The 20,211-nt window shown below is 41.8% G+C and overlaps 1 protein-coding gene across 2 annotated transcripts in view; it reads left to right on the top strand.

Moving 5' to 3' along the window:
* PBX1 (PBX homeobox 1) overlaps positions 1–20,211 on the top strand; it is a 286,417-nt gene that overhangs the window by 260,780 nt on the left and 5,426 nt on the right. Inside the window, exons 7-8 of one of the 2 annotated variants that reach the window (XM_007457398.1) lie at positions 27–139; positions 1,483–1,572. In XM_007457398.1, the coding sequence (XP_007457460.1) occupies positions 27–139; positions 1,483–1,572 (203 nt within the window). Of the gene's footprint in view, positions 1–26; positions 140–1,482; positions 1,573–20,211 lie in introns of those variants that run through there. The other variant, XM_007457399.1, reaches the window with a different exon arrangement.

Here is a 20,211-nt window from a genome sequence, read left to right as displayed (position 1 = left end):
CAGGTGCCTCTCTCTTTCCTTTCCAGGTTCTTCCAGTTCTTTTAACATGTCAAACTCTGGAGATTTGTTCATGAGCGTGCAGTCACTCAATGGGGATTCTTACCAAGGGGCCCAGGTTGGAGCCAACGTGCAATCACAGGTAGGGACCCAGCCAATGTGCCGCCAGGTGAATGCTTTAGCGTCCAAGAGCCCTCAGTCGGATTGGCACCTCCTGCTTCTGTCCAGAGAGAGAGACGGACAGACAGACAGAGATGTAGAAACAAAACCTTACCAACAACCAAACCGAATCAAAGACAACCATTGTCGTGGGGAATCTCGTCCACACTTTGTGAATGCGTTTGGCTCTGGCTTGTCAGTCACACTAGGAGGGCAGGAGAGCGGCAAGCACAGGGTAAGGTGACTAAGGCCCGTCAGGCAAGTGGACCCAGTGTATTCTTTGCTCATGAAAGGGAAAGGGAGGAGGAGTTGAGTCCATCAGTTCACTTTTCAGGTCCCTCTCTTGTTTGTTGCTTTTCCACACTCAACATTTGCCCAATATAGAGGTCATGAATGACTAGGCACATACCTTAGGATCTCACGTTTTCATTTTAACCTTTAAAAACACCCAGCCAGGTTGACTAAACTCATCTTCTTAGTCATCCTTGAGGTCAAGGGATTTGGGTTTCTGGTGATGAGTCTATAAGTCCATGCTGGGAAACAAAAATCAAGCGTGTGGTGTAAACCCTTAGCACTCCCTAGTCGGCAGCTCGCCTTCACGAGAGCTCAGAAGCCATCCTCCTGTGTCAGCACACAGCCTGATGTGACAGGGTGAGGTCCTGTGCTCTGGGTCAGAATCGCTAGGGAAGTTCTGAGCCAAGCCCATCCAGGCTCCCACCCTGCCAGAGGAGCAGGAAGCATTACATGCCTGGAAGAGACCACCTGGCCGGTGATTCAGCCCCCTGCTCAGGAAACATTGCCTGGAAACAAGTTTGAGGAGATATGGTCAGACTTCGGTCAAATAACTAAACAGCTGGCCATCATTTAAGTCCTCAGAGAGACAACATTAGTCACACACTGCTCTGTCTGTGAGGGGCCTGGCCAAGCCCCTCTACACAGAACCTTGACTTTTGTAGGATCCCCAGCAAAGAAGTTAGGCAGGATGATCCGGAGAGCAGGGAAAATCCCTTCACTCTCCCCACTCTCAGCCCCTCTATCACCCAGTCCCTGCCATCTCATGCAGCATTGTTCAATTAGTTTCAGTGTTGGGAATCCCAGCTTTCTTTGACCATTTTTCTGTCTTGCTTACTGAAATCAGAAAGGATAGTGGATTCGGCATAGAGAGCAGGCCCAGCCTCCTCCTAATGGTTCCTTTCCCAGGAAGAATGTCTCCAGTGATCGCATTAATCTGGCGAGCCCAAATGGTAGCCTGTGTGATGATGATGTGCCTCCCTTTCCCTGCATCTCCCTGACTAATTTCCTCTCTGTTGTTGTTCATCTGTTTAGGTGGATACCCTTCGCCATGTTATCAGCCAGACAGGAGGATACAGTGACGGACTCGCAGCCAGTCAGATGTACAGTCCGCAGGGCATCAGTGTAAGAAAACAAGGCTCCCCCCGCCACCCGTTGTTTTTATTCTATCACTATCAATTAGTTCAAAGCCATAGGGCTCAGAATGCCACTTAGTAGGACTTCTTAGCTTTACGGTCACCTATTTCTTGTTTCTGTATCGGTCATGCCATCGGCAGCATTCTACCCTCAAAAAAAGTGGCGATTGGGCAGGCTTCATGCAGGCAGCTGGCGTCTAGGGCTGTCACACACAATCAGTGTTTGCATGGCACCTGCGGCCACATGCGTTCAGCTGAGAGGGGCTGCTAAACAGGTGACACCTAGTACAACAGTGGTAGGAAACGTCCCCACGAGCGGGGGCCTGGGAACCTGGGGAGAAAAACCAGCAGCCGAAATCCATTGCATCCAGGTCTGTGGTCTTAAACAAAAATACCTTTCTCCCATCTAAGGACGATTAAAAAAAATTAACACAGAGGTTGGGTATATGCTGAAGGGATGGGGAGGGGTGCAGACCATCTTCTACTTGCTCTTGGTTACGCTGGCGGCTCCTGACTAGCATGAAAATTCATAGCGACAAGCTATGTCGCACAGAGTGAAATCGATCAGACAGACACAAGGAGAATCGAGTGTAGATTTGGGACAGCAATCCAACTTGATTTCTCAGATCAATCGTCCGCTATCACAGCAGCGGTGACAGCAAGCTGGGACAAGGGGGCAGCCTGGAAAAGGAAGCTGTTCTTTAGATCAGAGGTGATTTCCTGGGCTTTTAGAGGTCATATGATGCTCCAGTAGAACTATTGGCTCAGAACTGTCTAAGAAAACTATGATTGGATGATGGCGAGGATTTCTTGTTGTTGTTTCTGTTGTTAGGATTTAAATAAATTGGGGTTGGAGGGAAGGAAAGGTAGGCATAGTGTGTTGATGTAATTCTAGCCTATACTAATTGAGGTAAGGTATCTGCAATGAAAAAGGTGATAGCTTTTTAACTCTGCATTGGTGAAATCATATATGACAATGGCCAGACTAGAAGGAAGCAAGAGGATACCAGATGTTTCATCAGATGAGGAACGGTTGAAAAAATTAGGAATTCTTAGCCCATTAAAGAGAAGGTTTGGCTGGTAAGTAATAGTTTAAGACACGCTGTCATCGGTGAGAGAGATTGGATTCATCGTGAATGATCTAAAGGGAGGTGGGATAGATCACTGCATAGAAGATTCAGGGGAACAGATTTCACTTCAACATCTCAAGGGCCTTTCTAAGATGCAGCCAGAGTTGTCCGAAGAAGGGATCTTTTGCCTCTGGAAGCCAAGAATTCCCCATCATTGGCGCGTTCAGACATAGTTTGGCTAACTACTTGGTAAGGATGTTGTAGAAGGGAGTTAAGTACCAGCTGATGACTGTCTTGGTGACTTTTAAGGCCCCTTCCAATTAGGAATTCTTCCTTAGGCAGAATCTCCTCTGAGTTTATATAATATTTATCAAGTTCCTCTCTGGGAGGGAAGGAGGGAGGTTAGAGCTGACCCTGTTAAACATACTCTGGGCACCTGTGACCCTTTTTTAGAAAGGGTTTCCAGAGCAGAGGGATTGTTCCCTTCTTGTGCTTATACTAATTATTATTCCTGTATTCGTGGCTGACTTGTCAGACGCCTGCTTAGAAAAAAATCCAAGATACCATGGTGGAGAATTATGTTCTCAAAAATGGATTCCAAATGAATTAAGTTGTTCTGTGTTTGTATGGGGAGGTTCAAGCACATAGGCATTTATCCATCTCCTGGATCTTTTTGAGCTAGAAGATCGGTCTTTTGCAGAAGAAGTTTTGCTCTGCATGTAAGTGGAAGAGAGGAACATGAGGAAAGTATAAGAGTGTGGGGAGGAGACTATGGGCGCACTCAGAAAGAGAACTGCAGAAAGTCTACATGACTGGGCAGGAAGTGGGGCTGACAGTTCTGCTATTTGGCATCTTTCTTTCCTAATTGGGTAGCACAGAAGAGAGCGGCACTCAGACTCTGGGGGGTCAGCGTTGGCCCCTCTGACGTCATCTGGTGGGCTGGGAATCATTTCTGAAATAGTGTAACCAAACATGTGCAGATCATTATGTCTGATTACATAAGCCCACCGCAAAAACTGGGCTGGAAAATGCCACTTGAAAGAGTCTCTCATTTTGCATTAATTTTTTTCCCCTGTGAACTGTTTATTTTATTTCTGGGTCTTTAAGACACAGGGTAAATGAACCAAAGGCTGATCGTGACACGGTCTGTTCCTTTGGTATCAATTTTAAGTTGTGCCACCTTGCAGGAGACTAAGCTTGTGAGATGTATTTTTAGAGAGTGGTATTAGATGCCGAGGCATGCGTATGTGCAGAGAGGGGCACTGGCTGCTAGGAGAAATGAGAGAGAGAGAGAAAAGGAGGTAGACAAGAAGAGACAAGGACAGGGATGAAAGATTTGAGCCAATGAATAGAAATAAACAATTCCAAAACCCATGGCGGCAATGGAATTCCCAGCTGGGCTCTGGATTGTGTTTCATTCAGTGGAGGACATTTTCTGGGCAGCCTTTATCTAGTCCCCTGCCTGGGTTTTCACAGCACTCACATCTTATCCAACCAGCGTCTATTTTAAATCTTGTAGAGTTCAGACGGCTTGCCTTTAACTAAGGCCATGTAGTGATCGGGTTGCAAGGTGTGGTGGTGAGAGCCCTGCGGTGGGAGTTGGGAGACTCTGGTCCTTGTAACTCTCATGTGCCCATGGGCAGGCGTCAAACCTTGTCTTTTATAAAATGGGGCCAGTAATTCTCACCCTTAGTACCTTCATGACTGCTTTAGGGAAAATGAGAAAATAGGTAGGAATGGGCTTGGCAAAGCACAAGTTTTTCCACGTGAATGCAGCATGAAAAGTTATAAGTGATAACTTTCTAATCTGACCTTTTTCCTCCTCTTGTGTGAGCAGCTTTCCCAGTAGGTAGTTCCTAGTGAGGATAGGTTAGGACACAGTTGTCACTTTTTTCTCTTCTGATGGAAAGGTACACTTTCGACAAGGATACAGAGTTATGCAAGGCCTAAGGACCCCCTTCCTTAGCCAGAGTGAGCGTTAAAGACCCTGGGTCTTTAAGATGCAGGCTAAATGAATCAAAGGCTGATCATGATACGGTCTGTTCCTTTGGTATCAATTTTAAGTTGTGTTAAATTGTACCTTTTTGAGTGCTTTGTATTCTCAAATGACAACGGGCAATGCTTACTGGGTTTAGAGTGGCGCTAAGTGATGGAAGGAGATTACTTCACTTCTCTGTCAGTTAGACAGACTGAAAGATCACTTAGCTATCGCATCCACTCTTTGGTTTCCCTTCCCACTGCCACCATCCTCGTTCTAGAAATGGTTCATTAGCTAGGCTATCGTGATTATTTCCTAATTACCGTTACTGCCTTTAGTGTCTCCTTTCGCCTGCACACATCCCCAGAATTTTGTCATTCCTTGCCCAGAAATCAAGAGCACTTCTCTATTACCCACCTAAGCAAGTTGAATCCCTGAGTCGGACATTTTCAGAGTCTTCCACGCTCCGGCCCCATCTACCTATCCATCCCCCTCACTCCCCAAGTCATACTGACTCTCCCACGCCCAGATCCTCCTTTGCTGTTTGTCTTCTTCTCCTTAGCCCTCCTTCCTCTCTTCTCTCCACTTTATCACACACACACTCCCTTGCCTTATAGATACATGCACAGACACACTCAATCAGTCTTTGTCTTTCATTCCCAAATACGCATGTGGTCCCAAAATGCATATATTAGTTGCTCAAAACATGTTTGTTGAATGAATAAATCAGAAGACAAGCTACCACTGAATTTAAAAATGCCACATCTTATGTAACAGCTGTAAAATACCTAGTAATGATTTTTCTCTTAAATGCCTTACTAACCCACAAATAGACTATCTTTTTTAATCCAAAAAGCTTCTTAAGTCTTTCTTTTTGGAAAAAGTTTCTAAACTTTTTGACCAAGGCAGATTCTCTGAGAATTAAGAGTCAGATCAGCATTAAATAGATGAAGTTATAGAGTGATGATATTGTCAAGAGAATTATCCCTTTGAATTCTTTAGCGCCTTCTTTCCTAAAAGAATCCCCTTATCCAAACCTGCCTGTGGGGTAGCCATCTACACAGCAAGAGAACGTCGTTTCTTTTTTTTTTTTTAATTTTGTTGAAGTGTAGTTGATTCACAATGTTGTGTTAATTTCTTCTGTATAGCAAAGTGACTCAGTTATGCATATATATATTCTTTTTCATATTCTTTTCCATTATGGTTTATCACAGGATATTGAATATAGTTGTGCTATACAGTAGGACCTTGTTGTTTATCCATCCTATATATAATAGTTTGCATCTGCTAATCCCATACTCCCAATCCTTCCCTCCCCCATCCCCACTCCCCTTTGGCAGCCACAAACCTGGAGAACATCGTTTCTCATGGGGTTCTCACTGCTTTCTCTACCAGACGTGGGACTAGAACCTGCACAAACGGGTGGACAGTGGCAGCAACCTGAAATCGGGAAACTTGGATCCTTCTTGTGGCTTTTCTTCTGGCGAGTCTCCTCATCTCTGTATTGCTGCTTCATCTGTCAAATTTATCCCATCAACAAGCTCTAAGGTCCTTTCAGCTTAGTAGTTCTGGAGTCCTACAAGTACGGTTTTTGATTCCTACTGTTCACTCAAGGGACACCAGGCTCAACTGTAGGCTCCTCTTTCCAGAAAACTCTTTCCGTTGAGTTAGTCTCCGCCATCTTTTCTAGCCTACCCTATTGCTTCCCCTTTCAGTTGGATCTTTAGGGAAGGAGGAAGAGCTTGCATTACATGAGCTTCTCCCTTTGAATTCACGGAGATTTGTGGTAGCAGAAAGCATTAGTCTTTAGGGTGAAATTATTTTTGATTATTTTAAAATGTGAGAGGGGACTTCCCTGGTGGTCAAGTGGTTAAGACTCGGTGCTCCCAATGCAGGGCGCCTGGGTTCGATCCCCGGTCAGGGATCTAGATCCCACGTGCCGCAACTAAGACCCAGTGCAGCCAAATAAATATTTTAAAATAATAATAATAAATTTTAAAAAAATAAAATAAAATGTGAGTTAAGGGAGTGAGTTCACTCCAGCCACATCTTAAATGTTGACAGATACCCCTATAAGATTGTCATTATTCAAGAGATTAAGTGAAAATAGAAATAAAGTGTTAGTGTTCTCTCTATAAAGGCAAAGTGCCATTAACATCAGTTTATGACAGAAAAATCTCATTGATTTTGCTTTGTGATAATTATAGTAGTGGAAAGATAGATATGAAGCTTTGATCTTTGTAAACCATAACATACGTGTTTTTATTTTATTTTTTTTGCTTTCTCCCATGTTAGGCAAAGGGACAAAAGGACATTTACGAAGAAAATAAATAAAATATAGAATCATTGGGACAAAAATAGAGAACTATTTAAGTGAACATGTTTCAGGCGTTTAAACATCACAGGGCTTACTTGGTAACACTTGGCCACCTGCCATCATTTTCATTTTTTCTTAACTACTTCTGAGAGACCTCCTTCCACTTAAAGTATATATTAATAAGATGTTGCCACATGTGGACTTGTAAGACTGGAGAGTGAGGGTGATAATTAAAATCATATGCAGATCTTTAAAAACTCACTTTAATTATGTGAAGTTTTAATTGTTCTACCAAGCTGAATGTGAATTTTGAAGTTATTAAGACATATTCAGACGTGCTCCCAGTTACTTGCCTTTGGGTACCTTCTGGTGCTGCAGCCAGGGACCAGTGAACATCCCCAGTCTGGGGGGTAAAGGGAGTGAGGATAGGCTTGAACACGGTGAACCAGTCTCTACAGGGTTGAAGGCAGCAGTACAGAGGAGATGGACTCCCACCTTCCAGAAGCTTATAAGCCTGGCTCTCCCTGATGACAGAGCCAATGGGAAATAGAGTAAGTCCCTTTAGCTTCTTACATGATGAGGCCTTTCAGCCTTAATACCGTATCAACTGAGCATTCGAGACTAGAACAGCATTTTATTTGAGCCCACAAAGTTGGAGAAAGGAAAAAAAAAAAAAAAAAAAAAAAAAAAAAAATCCCAATATTGTAATTTCATATGCAATCCACTGTTTTTCACCAGCTGCCAGGTGAAAGTCCTTAAAGGTACAGAAGATGAATGAGGCCAGATCATTCAATGGCATATTTAAATATTCATGCATTCATGTATTCATTAATTTATTCATCCATTCCTTCAATAAATATGTCATCAATAGCATTTTTGACCTCGGGGAATGAGGCTACATCATAATATATCCAGGTCAAGTTGGAGAAACCCTGATGCCAATCAAGATGTATTTTAACTTTCAGTCTCATTCAACACTAGGTTTCCTGTTCTTGGAGTTCTAGGACAAGGGAGCCAATCAACTTTGCAGTTTAGGAGGGAATTTGAAATTAAGCTATATAGCAGAAGAGAGGAACTCAAGACCAACCAGCAATAGTTTGAGAAACCTACTCCCCACTGCACAAAAAAGCCATACCATGGACTTACAATAAAATAAGTATCCTTCTGTGGAGATTCCATATCTCTTTGTAGAAGTAAACGTAGTCACAAAGAATTTTCTTGATCTCAAACCTAGTGATACAATCACTCCAAACATGATCACATTTATAATGTGTGGACACATCTTTCACTTCTGCCACTTTCTGCCTGTGTAACTGTGGACAAGTCACCTTCTCTCGATAAGACTCAGTCTCCTGTACTCTAAAAAGGACAGTTGAGCTGGATGATGTCAAAGGCCTCTTCTACCTATAAGCATGATGTTTTTCCATTCCCAAGAAAATACAGGAGGAGAGGAAATACTTCAAAGCTATAAGGAAAAGACAAATTTGTGTTTTTGGAAATAGTCCTATCTCTGACATGGCAATGACGCCATGCTGTTTTCATTAGAATCGATGTGTTATAGCATCCTGTCCAGTTGGGCCCACATTTGTCCTTGCAGCCATGCTGTCCTTGGGCTAGGATTGGGTTAGCTGTTCCAGACTCAAGTCGACCCCCCCTTCTGCTCCATAAAGAAAAAACCAATTACAACCTCAAAAGGACAGTTTGTTTTTGTGGTTGCTCCTGAAAGTGGCATAGCCCCTCTAGACCTCGGTAAATATTAAGCTAATTAAATTGGCTGAATTTAATTGTGGGGAAAAGTTAGTATTGATTTCAGAAGATGGCCCTCTTCTCGCCCTCTGGGAAGGAGTTCCATATTCTTAGACAAGTTTGTTTTCAGAGAAAATATTAGACCTCTTTTTAAGAAAATCCAATTGTTATTTTTAACTTAGGTACATTTTAAAAATCTCTACTTATACCTGGCTGTAAGTGAGTTTTGGGAAATTCTATTCCACATCTTTAAATATTAAGTATTTGGACCCCTAAATATTCTCCAAATTCACAGATATGTAAGGCAGAAGGCATGACTGACTTGAGTCTGGAACAACTAACCAGGTTAAGTAAATGAATAAGTGCTTTACTTGACAGATTTATTGAGAACCTTCTGATATCCAGTACCAGGAATGCAAATATCAATAGGACATGGTTCTTGCACTCTGTAAAGTCACAGAAAGCTAGAAGGACTGGGAGTTACCTGGTTCAGTCCCCTGCTTCACTGAAAGGGAAGGACTACACTACCTTTGTATAATCAACATAATATGATTTTTAAAGAGTTTGGGGAATGACCATCATAATTTCCAACTCTGTCTGCCACTAATTCATCTAACCTAATAATTTTTCAAGCCTAAGCCAGACGTGTCTTTGAACTCATCTTGACTTGAACCTTTCTACATTTCTAAAAACTCTTCGGGGCTTAGAGAGGTCCAGTCTCTGGGAGTGTGGAAGCCAGCAGCCTCAGCCGACCTGTAGACCTTGAGGATTCTCTCTCTGTAAGAGGATGAGGTTCTCATGAGGGAAGTTTCAGATCCCTCTCTCACCAGAGCTCAGGAGTTCTAGAGAGAGCCAGCGTAACTACTGAGGGTTCTGTGCCTTTTTAGAGGGGTAGAAGAACAAAAGCACAATTAATTACATGCTTAAAGTTCTGGGGATAACTTGAGCCTCACCAATATCCACACTAAGAATACTAATTCATAATAGTTATTGAGTACCCTAATCCAGTGTCCTTATAAACATTCTCATCTCCATTTTATGGATAGAAAATGGAGACTCAGAGAGGTTAAGTAGTTTGCGCAAAAGTCAAATAGCCAGTCAGTGATAGAGCCAGGGTGTGGACCAAGATGGTCTAACTCCAAAGCTTCTGTTCTTTCCCTTTATCCAGATGGACCCTTGAACCTCTAGATCTTACGCTTAATGAAGGGAGGTGTCAAGAACCTTACAGTAAGAGAATCCGTTATGTTTCTAGTAATAAATATTTTGGAGCCTGGCTGATATGGGAAAGAACTATAAGAACTCAGTTATGACTATTCTGTTATATATCCTTTCAGGGTAGCATATAGAAGGCTTAAGACTGGTTGGTTCTTTTATTAAAATTAAATCTAAAACTTATATAGTAAGTCCCTCCCTGGATATAGCTTACTCTTCACCACTATTATGTCATATTTGGCTAGCCAACTTACCCAGGGACCCAGTGATCATACACAAGACAGAAGAGAGATTTTAGATCAAGTGTCTCTTCATGGGGAGATTTGATGGTTCACTAAAATAGATGGCAAGACTGTTTCAGGAATCTAGGTACCAAGTATCAACAGAGGTTTTGTTTTGAAGTTTTAATTTGGGGACAGTGAAATGGAAGAAGAGGAAAATTTTGCCTGTTAACTTAATAAATTATACGTGTTAAGTAATGGTTTTGGAGGATGGAAGACCAGCAGTGAAGGAACTGGGGCATTAACTATAGAAGTAACAGTTTTTCCTAGGCCAACAGAAAAGATGAGAAGGAGCCACCTTGCTTCACTGGGCCAGGACTTCTGTCAAGTGGCCCCCTTTGTTGACACTTAACACTTGGCATTTTTAATAATTAAAAAGAATAAAAATTTAAAAGAATAAGTTAAGAGAATAAGTGCAACAGGTACAAGGGTAATAGATGAATAAAACTGGAAAAAATAAATAGAAAAAAATAATGGCAAATATTAAATTTAAAAGATCCAGGAAATAAGAAAAACAGAGAATTAAGAAGAAAGAAGGTAATGGAATGATAAAAAGGCAGGAGATGGATAAAATTGCATGTGAAATGGCAAAATGAACATTAAAAGCAATTAAAATACACAAGTAGCAAAGAGGATAATAACAACATAAAATAAGCTAGAGTGAGTGGTTAAAGTAAATAGCCTCCTCTAAGAACATACTTACAAAGGTTATAAAACAGATCAAGTAGTAATAAAATAAGGAAGTGGTATAAAGCAGTAAATTAAAGAACAATTATAAAACAATAAGAAGAGAAAATTAACAGGCTAAAAGGACATTTAATAATTGTATTAATAACTAACACTTTCTGACTTCCTCCCATGTGTTAGGCACTTTACATGCATTAACTTATTTAATTCATTTAATTTTAATTCATTTAACTTTACATGCATTAACTTATTTAATTTTATTAAAATAATTAGGACCTTAAAAATGTAAACAAAAAAAGTTTAGTGAGGGATGAAATCAGGCATCAGAACAACAGCAATAAAAAAACATCTAGAGGTTAGAAAAAATATACCTATGGGTGTCAATTTTCATTCCTTGTCTGGAGTGATTGTTTTTGCTGTTAAATCACCAAGTACCTGCCCTGGTACTTCCCTAGATTACATGTTCGAGAAGTGCCTGGCACTGTAAATGTTGGTTCTTTACCCCTCTTGTCCTAGTAAGCTTGGCCTTTCCTAGAGACAATTGCTAGTGGTTAAAATTCTCAAGCAGTAGAATCCATGGCCCGGAACCTGTGGCAGTGGGAAAGCATCTCATAATCCTACCCATTTTACAGGGTTTAGATCAGGATTATCTTCTCCTAGAAGTTCTTCCTAGTTCCTACATAGTACTCAGTGCGCTGGGCTTGGAATGGGAGTTCTTCTCTTATTCTTTTCTTTTTTTTTTTTTGCTGTTTGCGGGCCTCTCACTGTTGTGGCCTCTCCCGTTGTGAAGCACAGGCTCCGGACGCGCAGGCTCAGCGGCCATGGCTCACGGGCCCAGCTGCTCCGCGGCATGTGGGATCTTCCCAGGCCGGGGCACGAACCTGCGTCCCCTGCATCGGCAGGCGGACTCTCAACCACTGTGCCACCAGGGAAGCCCTCTTATTCTTTTCTTTACTTCCTCTCAGTCGTAGGTTTCTGAAGAGGATTCTAGTTTGCATCCCAGCCTTCCATTCAGACTTGGTACACACTAGGTGCTTAATGCATACTTTATGAAGTGAGCCTACTGGAACCTATTGTCAAGAGGTTTTTCTTTTCTTTCTTTCTTCTTTTGAAAACCCAGCAACCAACTTGTGTCTGGATTTTCTGCCTGCCTGGAACCCCTACACATTTTGGGGTTTCTGTGGTCCAGAAAGAGTCTCTCCCATAAGACAATGGCTTTTTCTTCTTTTTCTCTCTATTTATCATATCCCAGTACCCATCTTTTACCTCCAACTTCCATATACCTTATACCCAATAATCTTTACTAATTCATGCTAGAACTCTTTTATGCGTATGTTCAGAGACCAGGTATCTGTTGCTGTTTCTTCTCTTCCCCATACTTTTCTCTGGGGCAGGTGTTGTCTCTGAAGACTTGGGTTTGATCTACAATTCCTTCATTTGTTCATTCATTCATATTCACTCATTCGATCAGCAGGCATTTTCTTGGAATTTACCATTAACCAGTTGTGTTGGGCATTGGGACAGGGAAAATTAAAAAGAGATCAAATGCTTCTTTTCAAGCAACTCTCCATCTTGTCTAAGTTGATTGCTATGTTTAGCCTCCTTCCTTTGACCTTAATTTTTGTGGAATGGGAAAAACAACTGATTAATACTCTTGACAGGTAATTATATTTTGAAGAGGGTTGTGAAATCACCTGCTAATGCACTATTCTCCAGGCAGAAGAGTCCCTCTTACCTCCCATCTTCCTTCCTCAGACTTGGATTTGACCATTAATTGCACTGGTCTTTTTTCTAATGAGCTGTAGAGGTTGGCCACGACCTTTCAAACACACAAGACAAAGACCTAAATTAGATGTGGACTTTCCTTTCTACACTTTGTTTAAATTTTACATTTACTTTTTTCTCTGATTACAAATTAATATTTAATGTAGAAAATTTGGAGAATGCAGGAAATTCACAAAGAAGAAAATTCCTGCTAACTTTTTGCTTGGCAGCCTCCTAGCATTTTGTGTCTAAGTATGTTTTGTGTGGGTGTAGAAAAGTTAGGATCATATGGAACACATCATTTTGTAGCCTACTTATTTTACTAAAAATATATTATGAATATTTTCCATATCATTAAACATTCTTCTCAAACATAAGTTTAATAACTGCATAAGAGCTTGTTACCGGGAAGGTCCGTGATTTATTTAATCAGTCTCTACTGTGGAACATTTAAGCTGTTTTCTTTTTTTTTTTTTTTACTATTATTAATAACACTGTGGTAAACATCATAGTACAGAAAACTCAGTGCATATTTTATATTATTTCCTTGAATAAATTCCTAGAAATGGAGCTGCTAGATCAAAGGGTATGAACAAATCTAAGGCCTTTGTGATGTATTGTAAACTTTTCTCCTGGAAACTCCTATTAATTTATGGTTCCTACCAGCATTTTTGATCCTTCCCATTTCCTTACATTCTCAATAACAATGTCTTAGCAGTTTTTCAGTCTTTTTCAATTATCACATTATAAAATGCCATCTCATTTTTAGTTTAATTTAATTTGTATCTCTCTTTGATTTACTAATGAGATTGAACATTTTTCATCTGTTTGTTAGTCTTTTTTATGCATTCTTGAAATGCTCGTGTTTTTCTTATTGATTTCTAAGAACTCTTACACAAGAAAGGTATGATTCCATTTCTGACTTGGCCAATATTTAGAAAATAAAGAAAATTCTGTTTCTCAATGGAGGAAGACTCAGGAGGAATAAGGCCCCAGGTCTCATTCTGTCTATTTCTGTGGAAGGTTCTTCAGAGTGAAAGCTGGATTGTTATCCTGGGAAAACTAAAGGCAGATCTATATGTGATACTGGTGGCGATCTTAAAAAAAAGTTAACCCTGCAATTTGAACTGGCTTGACATTTTCTGTATTTCTAGTGTATGAAAAAACTAAGGACTATAAAATAGAACCCAAGAATTGTCTAAAAGAACCTAGAGAGGGGCTTCCCTGGTGGTGCAGTGGTTGAGAGTCCACCTGCCGATGCAGTGGACACGGGTTCGTGCCCCGGTCCAGGAAGACCCCACATGCCGCGGAGTGGCTGGGCCCATGAGCCGTGGCGGCTGAGCCTGCGCGTCTGGAGCCTGTGCTCTGCAACGGGAGAGGCCACAACAGTGAGAGGCCCGCGAAACGCGAAAAAAAAAAAAAAAAAAGAACCTAGAGATACATTAGTCAGTCAAAACTTTCCTTGAAGATTTACCCTATGTCTAGTACTCCCCTAAGTATTAGGAGTTGCCAAATAAGTCATTGGCTAGTTTATAGCCAGGTTGAAGTAATAAAACTACAAATAATTTAAAAGTTTTCTTATGACCTTAGCTAAACTTAGGTCTAAAAAATGGTCTTTTGAGTGACTAGGTGTTTTTTCATATTTTGGAGGCTATGTCTGTCTCCTTGCATCTTCTTTTACCATCTGAAAGGTAGCACATTCTTCTAGATGATTGAATTTTGACATCTCACCATCATCACTCCCCTCTGCCCTTCTCATTCCCTGGCAGAACACATATAGAAAAGCCAAGTCAGACTCCTGAGCCCACAGCACAGCTGGGAGATTTCCACTGCAGAGATGGCTGGGACAATCTAAAAGGATTAAAATTAAAAAAATCAACCCAGTCTTATACTTGGATGAGAATCTCAGAATAAAAGAGGATATCCCCCAGCATCCACTGAAGATATCTGGGATGGTGTCAAAATAACTCTGAATTCTTGAGTACGTAGTTTCCAAGCACTTGCCTTCATTTCATAGGTACATAGAATTCTCAAAACAACAGTATCGTTCCCTAAATAAGGCACAGTAGAACCTCATGCCCCATTCTAGCATGTTCCCCTCAACATTCTCTGTCTGCCTGTACCCCACAACTTCCCACCATCTCTCCCTCCTACCCTTCTGTTAGCTGTAATGACCCTGCAAACACTAAATGGCATTTGAGTGCATTAAGCAGCAGACTCTCTGGTGACATAGCAATTATGGCTCTGAAATAGATTTGGTGCGTCACGGAAGATAAGGGTTTTGAAAGTTTCTGTTGTGATTATAGCCTGTAACTCCCACAAATAATAGGCTTCAAAATAAGAGGCTGCCAACGGAGCCTTTGTGGCTTTGTCTCAGTGATGGCACGTAAATTGCTATTAATGTCCTAAGTGTACTTGAATATGCCAGTCTTTGGGATGTGAAGTTGGCTCGGTGTCTCTCTTTACGCGACATGTCATTGTTGGTCTGATAATCTGGGGTAATTGCTGTCTCTTGGATGGTCAGGAGAGTGTAAGAGGATTTAGCTTCCTGTGTGATGGTAAATAGCCTCAAGGTTTACACCACGAGTTATGTGTGTGTTCCGTAGCTAGCCACCGTTTCTCGTTCAGGTGTGTATACAATTCCTGTGTGTACCCTGAGTAGATAATATAGCCTTTCAACAAAGCCACGGCAAAATCAAAGGTTATGAAACTAAAGTGAAGAATCTGGAGCTGTCTGTATCAGCCAATCAGATAATTTATATTGAGAGTAAAAAAACTTACCCTTTGCTTGAATTTTTCAGATTTGGCTGTATGAGTAAATATGATTATCTCTTGTCTTATAGAGCTAATCTTTTCCAGCATCTGCAGCATCTGTTTCTTTGTCTCTGAAAAGTTAAATAAAACAAATTTGAAGTTTTCACTTCCTGTATGTACATTTAACCTAAGGCCCCCCTAAGTCTGTGGAACATGGAAACATTACATGTAACTGTCCTATTTGCACTTTGAGCAGAAATCCAAAAGCATCCCAGCCTTAAACTTGGAAATGTACACTACCTCGTATCCTGTGCAAGCTACGAAAGGTTCAACCCAGACCATCCTCTGTGTCTCAAGTGCCTTACGTAGCAGTATTAATTCTGGGCCTTCACAACAGATGAATTAAGGAAGGATGAAGTTAAGAAGGTTCCAGAATAGATCTTGATCTTGGAGTTGACCTATATGTGCGTGTACTTCAGTCGTGTGGCGCTGAGAGCTGGCAGGATGTTGCACTGTGATGGTGCTGTAATTTTGCAGTTGGATTTTGACTGAGTGCCCTTGAGTGCATGCCAGATACAGTTGGAGATAATGACTTTTCATAAGAGAGTTCACATTCATACCACGTGAACCTGGATCAGGGTTACCTTCTGACTATATAGGTCTCAGCCCAGGAGGACATCGCATCGCCAGTGTAAGGTAAACTGTATTAACTAACAAGGTGGTACCACACACAGTGATGTCTCAGAAGTATAACCCCCGAGGAATACAGTTTGTCTTGTCCAAAACCAAGTTTGGTAAGGTGGATTGAGGCTTGAGTGTAGAAGGTATTAGAATCCCCTGAAAGAATTCTCTGAGACCAGTCTTGTGGTTCATAGGTTCTAGCACCTTAATAAACAGCGCATAGATTCCCAGAACTTAAGAACATGGGTCATCTGCCTTCCGCCCTGAGGTCAGTAGCAGCCATGCTCTGCACTTCATGCACCCCAAGCTTTTGAAACCTGAAATGTCCAGAAGCTGTGGCATATAGTGGGGACTAAGTTTGGCAAATTCTAGTTTCTGAGTCGTAGATTCCTGGCCTGAGAAGAATAGATGTTCACACTGAGTTTAGGTACCATTATATATTCGTTTCAACGAAAGTAAGAGAATTATTATTACTATTCTTACATAACTACAAAGTCACAATGGGTGCCAGCATACAGATGGCCTTACAGACACAGGGACAGGCACCAAAAGAAGCTTTCAAAGCATTCATTTCTCTATTTGTTCAACTCAAGTACTTAATTGAGCAGTTGCTCTATCAGACGTGATCCTTGTCTTCTAACGGCTTGTGGTTGAATGATTTATCATCTTACTGAAGATAAAAATCAAAGCCTGCAAGTCTTGGCATGATCAAGCCATCCCATTCTCCAGGCCCGTCTTGCTGCACTCGCTACTGTGCTCCGATGCTCCATTCTTTCAGGCCTTCTTTCGGTTCCTTGGAGCCTTTGGACAGGTTTCTCCTTCTGCCTAGAAGGCTCTTTGCCCCACTCTTTACTTGTCTATTTTCTGTTCACTTTTAGGCTGACTTTCCAGAAGCCCCAACCTCAGTGAGGTCCCTGTTCCTCTGTCTCATAGCATTTATTACCATCTGGAATCTATATTTGTTCTTTTGATATGTTTTGAATGTCTATTTCCCACAAGTCAGCAAGCTCCATGAGGGCAGACACCACATTTTTTAAAAATGTGTTATATCTACCACAGTATGCCTAGTACATAGTATGAGGTAGGCACTGAACACATATTTGTAGATTTTAAGAATTAAAGGATTGCAGCTAATAAGATCTGGTGCTCGCATCGATATTTACATAAATAAAAGCTGCACATAGTTAAATGTCAACATTAAAGGTCAAAAGGTCAGTGGTACTAGAATGTAGAGAAGTGGGTGATGGTTTGCCCTAAGCGACTTGCAGAAAGGAGGTAGCCCTCAGGCTGGGCCATGAAAGAAGATATGGATTCCTAGAGACCAGAGAAGGGGGTAGGCAAAGGCAAAAACCTCTCACTTGACTTCTCTGTAGAGTAGGAAGGAATCTCACTTTGGCAGTGAGAAATCTATTGTTTCTTCAGAGCACCTTAAAGTACTAACGTCTGTTCTCTACCAGGAATGGCTAATGGTACTACTGATCTCTCTTAACCTTCACGGCAAAATCTCAGGACTCAAGAGGCTGTGGTGGGAAGCAGACTAGCAAGGGGTATGGTGGTGTGACTTGGGTGTAAGGTCACCAGGGACTGACCTAGTGGTAAGTGGCAATCAGAGAGGATACCCCCAATAGGCAGGGGACCACGGCAACAGGAATCCTAGGGCCAGCGGCATGGGATAATCCAGTCAGAGGACCAACTTCAGGGAAATGTGATGGCAGGCAGTAGTTGGTGGGCTGAGGTTCCAGAGCAGGATTTCATTTACAAAAGCATGTCACTACCTCATTCTTTTTTTAAAAAATTGAAGCATAGTTGATTTACAATGTTATGTTAGTTTCAGGTGTACAGCAAAGTGATTCAGTTATACATATATGTATGTATATGTTCTTTTTTCAGATTATTTTCCCATGTAGGTTATTACAAAATATTGAGTATAGTTCCCTGTGCTATACAGTAGGTCCTTGTTTATCTACTTTATACATAGTAGTGTATGTATGTCACTACCTTATTCTTAAATGAACTGTGATAAATAGCAGGACACTAAGCAGAAGCTAGGCAAGGGCTTGGTAGAGATGGTCACAGCCACAAGGAAGACATTCCCTGTATGAAGATACAGGTGCAGAAGGTCAAACCAAGAAAAGCAGCAAAATTTATTCTAGCCAAGCTAGGCTAGAATAAAAAATTTGGTGCTGAGAGTACATGTTCTTCCCAGACAGGGTTACCCAGATTTAGCAAATGAAAATACTGCATGGGACATACTTACACTAAAAAAATTATTTGTTGTTTATCTAAAACTCAAATTCAACTGGGTATCCTATATCTTATCTGGCAATTCCTTTCCCAGGTCCCATGGTGGAAGCTCTACCTGCATGTGGGTCTCAGCCCTCGAGAGACTAAAGATGGGCAAAGACCTACAGGCCACTTTGGGACTATGTCTATTTTGTACATTTGTCTGATTCCCAGGATGCCTGAGGTGGTGACAAGGAGACCGTTCCAGATGCAGGGTGGGATATCTTCCCACTCCTTGTGCCCTGTGGAGAACACTCCTTGTTAAGATGGAATTGCAACAGGCAGTATCCAATGTTTTTCTCAATTGCTTTCCCTAAAAAGAAAATAGAACAATATAAATATGAAACATAGTTTCTTGTTTGGTAAGCTATGAAGGACCAGATCTCCTTGATGCCTACTTATTAGCAAGAGAAACGTTCACTTCCTAGGTGTAAAAGTTACCTTGAACCCTGGTGCTACCTCTGTTTTGCATCTTGAATATTTTCTAGGTATACACAGCTCTTTACATGCAGTCAGACTGAACTGTGGAGGTCAGGGACCTGATACCCTTCTCTGTGTCCATACCCACGATGGAGGATGGATGTTACAGTGCCACTAAATGTTTATTTACTTCTTCTTATGTTCCTCCAAGAGATATTTATTAAAATCTACGCTGTGTCAAGCACCGTGGTAGGAACTTTGGAATCAAAGATAAGTTCCATGGCCCTGTTCTCATGGTCCAGACGTGTGAAAGAACAAATGCAATATGGCGGCACAGGTGCTGTGATAGAGGTACATCCTGGCAGGGAGGTGTGGGGTGGGGGTGGGGGGCGATGACCTGGAGGGCTTATAGGAGGAAGACAAGTTGCCAGGGGTCAGATACAGGTGCAAGGATACTTAAACTCAGTATTGGAGAAGAGCCAAGGCAAGACTGGCAAGTAAATGGATGAGTGGGGCACTGTATTCAAGGGGAAAGAAACGGACATGAAATGGCAGCTCTGTTAGGGGAATTTCTAAGTACCCTGTTAAGGTTGAAATATTAAACATGAGCATGGAGTTGAAGAGTCAGCAAGGCCCAGGACATGATAGACCTGATGAGGACATTGAACCTCACCTTGAGTCCAGTAGGAAGCCACTGAAGGTTTAAACAGGGAGGTGACATGATCAAAACTACTTTGTGAAAGATCACGCTGAGGACAGCTCGAGAGGGAACTGTAGGGGTGCCAGAATAGGCACGGGTCTGTTTACTGTTGTAAAATTTCCCAGGGAAATTTTGAATCCTTTGTCCCTAAGGGGGCTTTCCAGTAGCATTTTTTCATCCCAGAGCATCTCTTGGGAAGTGCTCACAGTATAATCTTGGGAAAAGTCTATGCATATCAGGAAGACATAGTTCTGTCTTGATTGGAAGAATGTTGGATCTAGGGTGTGACTCCACTGTGTGAGCTGATGTCTCCCCTGATAAATGGTGGCTGTGTGTGTGCTTGTATGTGCAAGTGTGTGTGTGTGTGTATGTGTGTGTGTGTGTGTGTGAGAGAGAGAGAGAGAGAGAGAGAGAGAGAGAGGGAGAGGGAGAGGGAGAGAGAATGCATACATGTTTCTTTGTTTTTCTTCCTGGCTGGCCCCGCCAGGGCCTGGGTTATTGAGGGCCTGGAGCACGTCTAGCTCACCCTTGCTGAAGGCATTGCTGGTAATGGCATCTGGCCCATATGCAGATCAAGCTCAACTCGGTGCTGACATCAGCCAGTTTGTGGCACCTCAGTGTATTTCTGGGTTGCAAATGAGAGTTTCTTAGTGCCAGGCTCGCTTGGGCTGTCACATCAGGTGATGAATTCTCTGCATCAACCGTGTACTGCTAAGGTAAGCTCAGAGGAAGAGC

Source organism: Lipotes vexillifer, unplaced genomic scaffold, assembly GCF_000442215.2.
Source record: "Lipotes vexillifer unplaced genomic scaffold, Lipotes_vexillifer_v1.1 scaffold1048, whole genome shotgun sequence".
NCBI lineage: Eukaryota > Metazoa > Chordata > Mammalia > Artiodactyla > Lipotidae > Lipotes > Lipotes vexillifer.
The sequence above is the reverse complement of the archived record's forward strand: the minus strand, read 5'-3'. Positions and strand labels throughout refer to the sequence as shown.